This window comes from Pyricularia oryzae, chromosome 2 (assembly GCF_000002495.2).
Source record: "Pyricularia oryzae 70-15 chromosome 2, whole genome shotgun sequence".
NCBI lineage: Eukaryota > Fungi > Ascomycota > Sordariomycetes > Magnaporthales > Pyriculariaceae > Pyricularia > Pyricularia oryzae.
This window is the reverse complement of record NC_017850.1, coordinates 6,162,040-6,174,717: the sequence shown is the minus strand read 5'-3', so window position 1 is coordinate 6,174,717 and position 12,678 is coordinate 6,162,040. Positions and strand designations below refer to the sequence as shown.

Sequence of the window (12,678 nt, the reverse complement as noted above, 5' to 3'; positions counted from 1 at the left end):
GTTCTTCGGGGGGTACATCAAACCATTCCTGCAACAAAGGCTCGAACCAAGACAAGGCTCGTCCTCGGAAGAAAGTGGCCGCGTGTACCACCTTTTCTGTTTCACTGCGGAAAATTTCCAAATGGAATGCTTGGTAGGTGCGTACCTGTACAAAGTACCCTTTAAATTGTCCAGGTGTGCCATCGAATGTGGCTGGGGGGTTAAGCTTGAATCTCTCGCGCCCATCAAGAGGGGTTGAGGTAACGTTAGCACTGGCTCGGAAAGCCTGGAGTTCCTCTTGGAGTTGGGTTGCGCGGAGCGTCTGTTCATGGAACTCCTGGTTGGTTTGAGCAACCTGTCTACGGAGCTGGTCTTCCTCGTCCTCGCTGTCGCTATCGTCCTTGGGCCGAGCAGGGGCTTTTTGGGCCGCCTTGCTGCTCGTGGCCGGGGTGCTGGGGGTGTTGTTCTTGGACGTCTGGGAAGACATGTTGTCGGATACTGCTCGGTATGCTTCAAAGCAAAGTACTGAACAGGAGCAATCAAAATATTACGATCAAAGTATCGGGGTAACCTGTTCTTATGGTAAAATACAGTGGGTTAAAACAACTGAGCGTCTGACTGGGTAATTGAGGTTCTCAATAACTGGGGTGAAGTTATGATCGTTCTCAAGTAAGTATTGAGGTTAACTAGAGTTTGATTGCTGCTAAGCAATCCTAGAATCGAATCTATCTACATGGTAATGAGCGTGCCTTATATAGACTATGTTCCGAATGTGATCTCTCCTGATCTGTCACAGATCGCAGAGATCACTTCCCTTGATCTGTTGTGATCCCTCAATGATCACTGAGATCACTCTCTTGGCAATCACGTGAGGTCACGTGATTCCTTCTTATGTAATCCTCTTTCTGCCGGTCGGTGATTTCTCTGGGCGGGTGTCGTCAGGAGGGGTGTGACCCCACCTGGCCTCCCTGGTACCGGCCCAACTGTCTGGTCGTAACATCCAACTTTGTTTTACATTTCCCCTCTATCCAGTAAAGATGTTTGATATTGCTCAACAGCCAGCTCAAACCCCCCAAGTTCAAATCGAGCCGCCAAGTATTTTACAAAGCTATAACCCAACTCTCTTAAAACGAGCCACCTTTGATGACACTTGTACAAGTGACCAGAAAGCTGCTATAGGTTTAGCAGCTACCAAGTAAGAGCCACATAATAACACAATACGCAATGAGGGTTTTTATTAAATTTACTAAAATAACAGCTGCGCTACCCTTGCTCAATACGGATCCGAGGCTGCGAAATATGACAAAGAAAAAGTACTTTTATATTTTAAAACCAGCAATCCTAGGAGTATACGTACTATTGTCAACACCTTCGACAAAGCCTACTATGAATGCAGCATTTACGGCGGCGAGGGTACTATAACCTGTCGTGATGATTGGAGGGCTTGCTCAGCAGGAACTATGGCTCATACAATCCAAAGCAAGAAAAAAATTACGATGTGCCCGTTGTTCTTTACTTTGTCAGCCACTGCCTCATACTACGGGGAAAGATCGCAGGCCAATGTCCTGCTACACGAGGTTACACACCTAAGAAACGGTAAGGAGTTATGTTTTAGGTCTACCTAGATTTCAACTATGCAACAAAGCATTTACACGTCGAAATTAAACAGTCGGCAGTTTTTTTTTTCCGGTAAAATACTAACTAACATCTTTATTGTATTTCAGTAAAAGGAACCGACGATTATTCAAGCTGGGGACATGCGGACGTACTGGAGTAAGCTATATCCTTGCTTCCTTTTTTTTTTTTTTTTTTTTTTTTTTTTGGAAGTTTACTAAGACTCGAACAGACTTTCAGAGAGCCAAAACCTGAACCACGCGGATACTTACACCTTCTTTGCCGAATCTGCCAGACTGAGAGGTTAAAATGACAATGTTGGTAAAGGTAAATAGGTAGTTGCGTACATGGAATTATGGATGGCGAGATTATCAACCAGGAGCGGACACACGGGCGTGGGAGCGAGAAAGAGACTCTGAACTTTTGCCTCGTATATAAAATGGAATGAAGCCTCTTACAAAGCCAGGACGTGTTTACGGCAAAACTAGGTAGCTACGGTGCCGGTCTAATGATCATATCACGACCGGCTGCAGTGTTACTGGCATTTGAATTCGTGGCTGAGTTGTTGGTAACCATCCCATCGTGCAGTCACTCTTTCATTCGTACTAAATAGATAATTTGCGCCCAGTCTCATTTAACCAGCTGAGATCGCCTTGTAAGTGCTAGGGGAGGAGTAACAAAATCTATCTCGCTTTGTGTTTGCTGTATTAGTTGCCTTGGTGCTATATGGGCTTCCTCTCTTGTGCTGACTGTGGCGCCGCACGGCAGACGCAGCCTGCCAAACAGAGGACATATGTACCTAGTCTCAGGGCTCACCCCTGAAGCCCAGAGCTCCACTAATTGAGCATGGCTCAATTAGTCGGTTACTTTCCCAGTTCCAACAGGCAGGCAGTTCATGGATCATCAGTCAAGGAAGGGGCCACGTCCTTTTCATGATCCATGCTGAATGCTTCTGTATTCATGTGTGCCGCCCATATCAGAACAATAATTCAACAGAAATGAATGTCTGCGTCTGTCTATATAATGACGTTTGGAATGTAGAGAATAAAAAAACAAACTCTTCCTCCCAATCCGCTGAGTCTATACATGTATGTGTGTCCTTGGCTGTGGTTTCTTTGCTGCAAAAAGGGCGGGGTGTAATGATAAAAAGATAAAAACAAGCAAACAAAATCATATTAAAAGTTGCGCCCACCGTAGCAAACGCTAACCATACTTCATATGATCGCCTTTTACTAGTCTAGTTGCAAACTCTCCATCATCAGCCCGCAATTCTGGTTGTTAGCGACGGCTTGGACGGGGTCTCATCGGGCCCGCTGTCTTCGGGCGTCATGTCGCTGAACTCAGCCCCCTGAATGCGGCGCTTGGCATCTTTCTTGTCCTGTTCCGTGATGTCATTCTCGTTCTTGCGCATGTCTGGTGTCCACTGAGGCTCATTGACATGATGTCCTACTGACATGCCGACGCGGACCTGTATTTCAGGTCTTGTTAGTATCTGATGTACTTTTCGACTTGATTGATCAAGTTGCCATTTGTCTCAGAATGACTTACCAGAGTCTCAAGCGCTCCGTTGGAGTTATCCACAAGATCGTCATCAAACCTCATCTTGCCCTCCTCAAAGAGCACTACGAGTGTGCTGCCTCCAAATTTGAAGTAGCCCAGCTCATCCGCCCTCTTGACCTCGTCGCCCTCGTGCCCAGTGATCACGGTGCTGCCCACCATCATGGCGCCGATGCATACCACCATAACCCGACCAAACTCTGGGCTGTCGATTGGCACTACGACGCGCACGTTCTCGCCGTACACGTCCAGGGCAGACCTGATGGCCATGGGGTTGACTGTATAGTACTCGCCCGCGATGGTCTTTGGTTTGCCCATCACACCGTCGACCGGAATGTGGAAGCGGTGGTAATCCTGCGGCGCCAGCCTGAAAATGGCCAGACCGCCCCCGTTCTCGTAGCGCTTGGCATCCTCCGGGTAAGCATCGCCTAGCAACCTCTTGATTGAAAAGTCACGTCCCTTGACCCAGACCTTGGTTGCCACGTCGACGCGATTGAATACTACGCAACGGCAGTCCGCGGGTGACACGATGATGCGCGGGCGGTCGGGCGCCGAGCAGGGCCTTGCACCAGGCTTGAGCGCACGATAGAAGAACTCGTTGAAGCTCTTGAACTCGTCGATCGATAGAAGTACCTCCGACATGTCTAGGTTGTGGAACTCGATAAACTTCTGAATCTCGGCTGTGGAGGCAGGGTCGTCATACTTTTTGCCCTGCTTGATGCTGAGGCTCTTGAGGAGTTTCCGAACTGCAAATCCCAACTTGTTAGTCGCCCACCACATTATACCTCCAATTAGAGGAACAGTAAAACAAGTCCACAAAACTTACTCCTCTTGTTCTCCATACTATTGGACTTCAGCCCCTTGTACAATAACCTAATACCCAGACGCACATAAACGCTCATCTTCTCCTCGTTGATCTGGCCCGTCAGTCGGTCTTGGACCAAGATATTGGCCGAGTTGGCACCGAGCTTGTAGCCGCCGTACGATATCTTGGTGATGACCTTGGAGTACCACTTGCGATGCGCCTGACTGGCTGTAACAAAGCCTGCCATCATGAGGTTGTTGACCTGCCGCCAATCCTGGCTGGCACAGGTCGAGATGTGCGTCACGATGTCGGCATCTTTCCGCCTATTAAGTCGAGGCTGGTGGCAGATGGGGCACTCTCTAATCATAACGACGTGCTCCTCGCCGCGGTCATTCAAATCATCCCCGCGCTCAAGAACGTCTCCCTCCATGCCCGAGTCACTAAGGTCCGGCACTTTGATGGTGCTGTCCTCTGTGGTTACAGTTGTAGATGATCCCTCAACCGGGGTTGCGTCATCACCGCTTGATGTGTCAGACGCTGTTGATGCCGTATGACCAGGTACCGAAAGTAGCCCCTTGACCTTCTCCGCATCAGGTAGCATGTTCTTGACCTTGTCGCCAATTGTCGAGCCCGGTCTGGATTTGGACAATTGATCCTCGAGGCAAAGAACTGCCTCGTCCATGGTGATCTCGACTCCATCCTCGCCATTTGCAGCCTTGTGAGGGAACCGTTGGAAGAAGCTGTCGATCGTAGAGTCTCTCAGCGTCGATCCTAATGTGTCGAGCATCGTGGTGAGCTCCACCTTGCTGATCTCGCCGCTTTCGTTGGCATCGTACTGTCGCAGCAACGCTCTCCAGAACTGCTGTCGAAGCGCTGGGTAGGGCATGTACTTGGCACGGATGTAGAGCACCGGGCTGTGCTTGTCCTCCCACTTTTCGAGATTCTTCATTTTCAAAGGTAGATCAAAGGACACGAAGAAGGGGTCATCGCTGTCCGGGTTCAACTCTCCACCAGATGTTGCCGCAGCAGAAACCGCAGCGGCCGCACCGACGTTCTCGGAAGGTGTCAGCAGCCCAGAGTTAACTGCGTTGGATCTGGCCACTGCTTCCGAGAGCATTCCACTAGCGCCTGGCGACGTTGAGGGGGCCGGTGTAGCTTGTGACGGTGTCGCAGAGCCTTGTGCTGTGGTAGAGGCCAGCGAGGAAGACTTGCTCAGTGACGGCCGGCTCAACTTAGATAGGGATGCAGAAGAGCCAGACCGCGACATACTGAGTCTCATGAACCGAGACCGCTTTTCTGGCGTATATTCTGGAGGATCTTTGAGCTCGTACAGGCCGGTAGTCGGGTCCGCCCTGGGAGCCTTATCCATGATCTCCTTGATGGGCAAGTTGACGGATGCAATAAAATCATTACCCGAGAACTTGTCCCGGTCTATAACGGTGAAGGAGAAAGAATACTGCTGTTCGTGGTTCAAAACCTGGAAAATCATCTTTTCGTTGAAAACAGGGTTCAAATTGTGTCGAATCGTCCGGGTTCGGTAGGTCTTCTTGCCCAGCGAGGCCACCACAAATGGATCGCAGTCGAAGCTAGTCCTGGTAAAGTTGTGCTCTGGGGGTAGGTCGGTGATGCTGCGGATCTCGAGGAAGATAATACCAACCACGTCGGAACTGCTATTGCTGAACTCAAACCCATTGTCCCTCTTCTTGCGCTTTAGACCCTTGATCCTGAGTCTTCGTTTCCTCTTTTCAATGACCTCGGGCTGGTTGGGATCATCAGCCTCTTCTGGCTCGTCGGGCGTCTCGTCGTCATAAATCTCATACTCATCGTCCCCGTTCTCCGCCCCATCTCCAAGATCCGAGGTCTGTCGCCTGCTGAGGAGGGGTGGGGACGGAGAATTTCCTGTGCTGCTGGGTTTCCGCACCGGGGCCAAGACTGGTGTGAGTGTTGGTGTAGGGTCTCTGGATGAAGATTCAGCCTCCGGCGCCGCAGCCTTGACGATGCCCATGAGTTTGTTGTAAATATCGCGGCGTGTGGCATCGCGGTTGGAGGAATCGAAGATGGTGAACTGCAATAGGACTTCTCCGGAAACCACACTAGTCTTCTTGCCGGGTCGCTTGCTCTTTAGGGGATACCATTTCGGCGGCTGTTCTGTCTTCTCGTCCAGAAATATTTCCTCTAATGCAAGGTCGAACTCGCCCATATAATCCTTGCCAAACCTGTCCTTGTCCCAGGCGCAGACGTCAAGGAGCAGGTGCTGTGCTCCGTTAATGGGAAATTCGCATTGTTCGTTCCATTCGGGGTTGAGTGATTTGGAAACGGTTGCAGTAACGTGCTTGGAATCGCCGCAGTTCAAAACAAGGTACTATGAGGGCCCAGTCGTATTAGTACACCTTCGTATGTTCTGTTTTGAAAGGTTGCCGGAGAGTGTCAGTGGCTTACAGGGTCCGAAGTTCCGCTTCTATCTTTCGCGGCCAAGTTGCGGCCCTGTACAAAACACGATTGTCAGCACTTTCGCAAAGTTGCTCGAGTTTACCGTTCTGCACCGCAAATAAAAGCAAGCCCTTTCCTTACCCTCAGAATAACAATATTCAACACCAAACCTGTCTCTCTGCGCCCTTCCGGGCTTGCTGAGTCCCCTTTGTTCCTCATTGGACTGGGTGCCCGACTGTTGTTGGTGGAAGCTGTGTTGGAAATGGAGGCACTCGACTTGAGCCTGCTGGGAATTATTCGAACCATATTGGCGACTGGGGGGGAGGGGTCTGGCTTGGTGATGACAGTGGCGTTTGGCAGTGGGTCAGGCTCGCTTGTGGTGCTCAGCTTCAACTGCCGTCACCACTGCGGGCAAGGGATGGAATCCTCAAGTCTTAGGGGCGCAAGCAATTGACAAGGCTCGGCTGCGAAAAGGAATGTGGTTTATCGGAGTCCGGGAAGCACACGCGTCCTGGCGGTGTTCGGCTTTGGATCGGGTCCAATTGGGTTCGCCGTTGAGGCCGTTAGCAGTGTAGGGCTTGGCTACAGCTACAGCTGCAGCTTGGTCGCGGATTCGGCGAGTCTTGGTGTTGATCGGTACAGATGTCGAGGATTGGCGTGATGATAGAATTATGCACGTGTTGCCAGTGAGTGGAATGGAGGACGTCACAGGCAGACAACAAAAACCAGCTGTTTCCTCCTTTTCTTTTGCCTTGGTTTTCTGGTTTTCCCTTTTTAAAAATTTATTCTTGTTTTGGCCTGTCCTGTAAAAGAACTCCCGTCAGTTCCGAGACCAGATGAGATCGCAATCGATGCTAGGAGCTCAGTAGCGGTGGGCACAAGTACGAACTGTACCTGGCATCCAATTCGGTACCTGCTTGTCTTATTACTCGTGATCGCTGGTACTTGGGGTGCCCAGGCCAAAACCAAGGCCAAACTGGCAGATGGATGAGACTCTAAAGAACGGGGATGGATAAGGTACCGACCGTGTAGGTAGTGCAGAACGGCCGGCGGCGGGGAGCTTGCCTGTTGCTGCTGCTGGTGCTGCAACAACTGAAAGCTTCCTACCTACGAGGACGCGCAAGTGTGGGGAAAGGAAACGGTATATGTGGAGCCGGGCAAGGCGATGACGAATGCAAGTTGGCTGTGTGTTGTGTATGAATTTCTTTTCTTGCACGGTCTAACTTCGTCTTTTGTTTTGTTTTGATGTTTTTTTTTGTTCAATCCCTGAGCATGGCGGGCGGTAGGAGGAAAGACAAAAAACAAGATAAGAAGGAGTGAAAAAAGAAACAAAATCTGTAAGCATGAACTTGCTCGCCTCCTCGAGAGACGTTGAAGCAAGCTTTGATCGATAACACAGCCAAAGGATCGAATACGGCGAGCCAACGCAAAGCGCCCCGGCGGGGAATCGTGGGGAAGAAGTAAAATAATACTTCCTCAGGCTGAGCCGTTGCAGTGGACGTGTGTTCTCCTGGACTTGTACGGTACACAAGGGGTCTTTTCTTCCATGCCCATGCTCAGCGGGTAAGTGACATGATTATTTCAACTGAGTGGGCTTGAGACGATGACATTGTAACAGGAATGAGCTAGACTCATGCCTAATGTAAGTAGGTTCAAGTTTCGGTCGTATCAGTCCAGCCCCAGGTCTCCTTTCATACCGAGTTAGTTATTGACGCTGAATTGGCCAAAGTACGCTAAGGCTGGGGCTGTGGCACATTACAGCTGAACGCCCTGTAACTGGCCGGTAGAAACAGAAGAAAAGATCGCCCACATCCTTCTCCCATCTGCTGTTGGCCAAGGGCTGAGTGGGGTGAGCCATGATTTTTTTTTTTATTCTCTTCACCGTTGGTCGGGGCCAACTTGCAGTGGTTTTGTTGTACATGCTGATGCTGAGCCACCCAGATGCTTCAGGATGCTGATACCAAGGGGCGAGGGATTATTTAGTCGCGTAGGTACCGTTAGAGCATTTAATTTGATTACCAGCAATCTCCTTCCGGCTTACCGTCGACTAGGCACCTGCATCGAGAGGCGCCGATGAGATTGCTGCTAGGCCTAGACCAGTCAATATCTTATCTTCTCTGGTTTTTCTTTCTTTCTATTATTCACTCTGGTCCTGTCAATTTTACCCCTTATCCATGAAAACACTACGAAGTACTTTATTTTCCTCGAAACCCCCCAACATAGACTTGGGTAATGGTTGTGTTGAGGCTTGGTTCAACCATGAGTTAACACCAAAGGTCCAAAAAGTTACCCTACCAGGACCGCCCACCAATATTCTTTTTCGCACCCATCACATCACGCGACTGATCCGAAATGCTTCGCATGCGCAGCCCTCCCTATACCTTGTCGGTCCCATACCAGCAGTCTGGCTCAGCGGCCATTTGATCAAAATAGAAGTGCGAGCGATGTTACGATGCCAACCCGCGGCAATTTCCATTTCTGTCCCAGCTTTCGGATCGGGTAAATCACTCACAGCCCCCCGCCCGAGCCGGAACACAAATATTGTGTAAGGGACGCCACTGGTTGGTTTGTGAAGGAATCAAAAAAAGTCTCCTTCCTTATTTGTGTCCTGTCCCCTAGGTGGCAATTTGATCCGTAGATGACCGAACTCTGTTTTCTCTTTGCTTCTTTTCTTCTTCCGCCTTGCCTGCCCCTCGCAAGGACGTTTTACTCTGTTCTAGTCGTCGCTATCGGCCCGCTTGGGCTGATTAGCCAAAAAACCAGACGGGGGCGACTGTTTTAGCACCAACAGTACAATAGTCCCAACGTACGTCGGTCGCAGTGTAGCATTTTCCCACTGTGCAAGGATGCCATGCCAAGGAAATAGATCGCCTCAACTCCCGCTGAGGGGGTTCTTTTTTGGGAGATGGCAGCGGGCAGCTAACACTTGAGAGTTGAGACTTGACTTGTTATTTTTAATTTTTTACTTTCCTTTCTTGACCTCACCCTGGTTGAAATCCGACAAGTGTTCATCCTTTCAACTCATTTAAACTCAGTCGAAGCTACACAGACGAGGAATTAAATTACTCGGTAATTACTACCTACCTACGAAATGCTTACGTCGCCTTCTCTCACATGAGCAAGGGAAATCAACTATAATGCTATTCGGTTTCGTGTTTCCGAGTCAAATCGGGTCAAAGAATTTCAACGTTACAAAACTTTCCGACAATTAGCAGTAGCTTGTCTGCGACGACCAAAACCAACGTCGCAGCTTTGATACGCTTGGACATACACAACTTTGTCGTATTATTTCCCCATTCCCTACTTCGGTGTGCGTATAGAAACTCGCAGAGCAGAAAAAAAGGTCAACAAGTTCCTTTAATGGCATAGTCTGTCAACGAGTCTTTTTTTATTTATGCATCGGTTATCCCCATCGTCCGACCGTTTCGCACCGCCCATGACTGCGGCCTGATATCATTGAGTTTCCATCGCATGTGCTTGGTCCAGCTCAGCGATTGATTGTCTCATCCATTCACACAGTCCCCCTGCGTTAGCTTCCTATCTCGCCACATCAATGTCAACTGATACAGGGTAAGCCTATCGTACCCTTATAGGTAGACCGGTGAAGGTGAGACAAGCGGCAGGAACTGTAATATCTTCAAAAGCATGCCCTACTTATTTCTTTGTCACCACAAACGCTGCGCAGCCAACGCCGCCGTGGATTCCACCTATCACAGTTGATAAACTGGTGCCTTCTTTGTTCGAATATGTATGATATCCTGGCGGCCACGTAAAAATCCAGTAGTTGGTGAAGTGTGTAGATCAAGGAGTAAAGTGAAGCCATTAACAAACAGTGGACTAAGTAATTGAAGTTCTTATATGCTCATGTGTATCTCCAGGCACAGTCAAAGAACCCTCTCACACTTACCCAAATAAACACCATCACCAAGAAAGCCTTTACATCAGCCCTCTTCTCTCAAGGAATCCCTACAAACAATGGCCCTCTACAACCCTCAAGGTCACAGGCCTCACCGCCCAGCCCACGAACACCACGCACGCGGCTTTCAACTTTCCCAGACCGAGGAGCGGCTCGAGAGGCTCGAGAACGATTTCCATACCCTCACACGGCTGATCTTCTCTGCCCGCCACGCAGACAACCAAGACCAACAAACCCGCAGAGCCGCCACGCCCACGCAGGACCAAAAGGAGCGGTGGAACTGGACGACCAACCACCCTTTTGACGCATCCCCGAACCTTTCCACCGGCGCCAAAACCACGTGGTCCCGGGGCCAGCCCATCAAGTTCACCTCCCCCAAGCAGACTGAGCAGCAGCCGGGAGCAGGGAGCGTTGGGGCCAAGTTGGGCGGCAAGCGGCCGGTCAAGATGCGCCGCTGCCTCTTCGCTGTGGCGATTGTGGTGTTCTGTTCCATCGCCATCTGGTTTTTTCTTGGCGGAGAGGCCGCTTTTGGTGACCTGTATCGGGCTGCTGAGTGGCTGAAGGAGACGGTTGTTGAGACATGTGTAGGAGCTCAGAGATACACAATGGAAGCTGTGTCTAAAAAAGAATAACGGGCTTTAGATGTTAACCAACGATACATACAATACACGGACGTATTTTCGGCTCATTTGACCAGACTGTCTGCATTGGAGCATATCGACAACCTATAAAACCTCGAATATGAGCAAGGCAGTTGCATCTTGTGCGGCGGCCATGTCAAAACTAGCAATATGCGAGAGCTGCCACGTTGAGTGTCACATCCTGTCAAGAAGTTTCGGTAACAGTGTAATTTGTCTTAAAGCAACGCACCGAGACAAGGTCATTAAAATCGTGAATCTTTTTAAACGCCTGATAGTCCCAACGCAGTCTTAACTTGGCACAGTTGACACCTTGGCGCTGTATTTCGTAGCAGCCTTATCAAACAGAGCACTCTTCTCCTCCAGATCGACCAACAGCGGGTGATCCGGTGCGGTTTTCTTCAACAAGCTGAAAACCCCATGCCGAAGCATTTGTCAGTAAAACTCCACCCATACCCAAAACACAGAAACTATGGAACAAATCTCACCTGGTCTGCTCATCTGCACTAGCACCGGTAATGACCTTGAGGACGAGCAGGTTCGCTACCGTCTCCGCAAAGTTGGGGTCCTTTTGCGTGGCCTGCTCCAGAGCGGCCTGTGCCTCTTCGGTCCGGCCGAGATGAAGCTCAGCCACAGCCTGAGCGACAAGAGTCCGCACCGATGCTGTTGATGCCGACTGTGCCAGCTCCTCGAAGACGTAAAAGGCCTGTTGGTAAGCCTCACCTCCCTACTCGGACAAGAAGTATCCCACGTCAGCATTCTAGGCCCAAATAGCTATGCTCTCGTTCAACATGGAAAATGGGGAGATCCCGCATACCTTCCTCAGGCCAACCCATGACTCTGCCAGGTTTACCAGCAAGCTGTCTTGAGCCCAGCTCCTCGCGGCCTTAACTTCCTTGAGTGCGAGGTCGTTGCGGTTCAGAGCAAGGTGAATCTGGACGGTGAGAGCCACGGCATCGACTGAAGTAAATAGAGCCTAGTCAGCAGCAGTCACTCCCCATGTACTATAGAAGAACGATGCGGAAAACCTACGGTTTCCTTGTTGCTTGGACAACAGCGCCAGCGCCTCCTCCGACTTGCCTGCAGCCTGGAGCACCGTGCCGCCAACAACCTGCACGACCGGGTTGTCGCCGCTCGCCTCGGCCAGCTTCTCGACAACAGCGACGGCAGCGTCGGCCTTGCCGAGAGCTTGCTGGGCAAGGGCGCCGACGACCACCAGCTCGGGGTCCGACTCCCCCTTCACCTCGGCGAGGACATCGGCAGCCTGGCCCAAGGCGATGCGGGATCGCAGCTGCAGAACCCTGGCTGGGAGGGCGTTCTCTGGCGAGAGGGAGGAGGTGTCATAGTCGACCACCTCCTGGAACTGGCCCTGGTGGAAGTGGTTGTGGATGTTGATGAGCTCGCCCTCGGCCGAGTAGGGGTCCATTTTGGCGGGTTGAACGGAGCTGTGAGCTTGTCTTTTTGTATGGATCGCGTTGCAAATTACTTGTCAAAAGAACAATCGCCCTGGAAAAAATATCCACACGGGGTAGCACAGTTGTATATCAACGTCGTCAATGTAGAACCAGTTTGTACACAATCACCCAGGTCCCTGGTATGCGATCAATGGTGGGGCGGTATAACTGGCCAGGTAGGTCGGGTTGGACGCGGGCGGCGACGATAAGGCGGTGCCGATAAGTATAAGTGGGTCCCGCCACTCTAGAGATGAATTATAGGAGGCTCAGAATCCCGACCTCGGC

At 50.6% G+C, this 12,678-nt stretch overlaps 4 protein-coding genes across 4 annotated transcripts in view; 1 reads left to right on the top strand and 3 right to left on the bottom strand.

Moving 5' to 3' along the window:
* The window catches only part of MGG_15841 (uncharacterized protein), a gene marked incomplete at both ends in the record, with an annotated part of 664 nt that extends 198 nt beyond the window's left edge, over window positions 1–466 (bottom strand). Inside the window, one exon of the mRNA XM_003715172.1 lies at window positions 146–466. Within this exon, the coding sequence (XP_003715220.1) occupies window positions 146–466 (321 nt within the window). The remainder of the gene's footprint in view (window positions 1–145) is intronic.
* Window positions 467–977: 511 nt separating this feature from the next.
* Window positions 978–2,260, top strand: MGG_07038 (uncharacterized protein). Its single transcript, XM_003715171.1, has 4 exons — window positions 978–1,174; window positions 1,238–1,575; window positions 1,704–1,752; window positions 1,826–2,260. The coding sequence occupies exons 1-4, from the start codon at window positions 1,017–1,019 to the stop codon at window positions 1,899–1,901; spliced, it is 621 nt and encodes a 206-aa protein (XP_003715219.1). The 5' UTR covers window positions 978–1,016; the 3' UTR covers window positions 1,902–2,260.
* Window positions 2,177–8,754, bottom strand: MGG_07037 (phosphatidylserine decarboxylase). The gene is made up of 6 exons (XM_003715170.1): window positions 7,275–8,754; window positions 6,527–7,188; window positions 6,395–6,439; window positions 3,977–6,317; window positions 3,142–3,896; window positions 2,177–3,061 (listed from the first exon to the last, which is right to left on the bottom strand). Exons 2-6 carry the CDS (start codon window positions 6,689–6,691, stop codon window positions 2,852–2,854), a joined length of 3,516 nt encoding a protein of 1,171 aa, XP_003715218.1. The 5' UTR covers window positions 6,692–7,188; window positions 7,275–8,754; the 3' UTR covers window positions 2,177–2,851.
* A 1,344-nt stretch (window positions 8,755–10,098) lies between these two features.
* MGG_07035 (epsilon-COP) lies at window positions 10,099–12,538 on the bottom strand. Its single transcript, XM_003715169.1, has 4 exons — window positions 11,972–12,538; window positions 11,757–11,899; window positions 11,428–11,666; window positions 10,099–11,348 (listed from the first exon to the last, which is right to left on the bottom strand). Exons 1-4 carry the CDS (start codon window positions 12,363–12,365, stop codon window positions 11,231–11,233), a joined length of 894 nt encoding a protein of 297 aa, XP_003715217.1. The 5' UTR covers window positions 12,366–12,538; the 3' UTR covers window positions 10,099–11,230.
* Window positions 12,539–12,678: the final 140 nt, after the last annotated feature.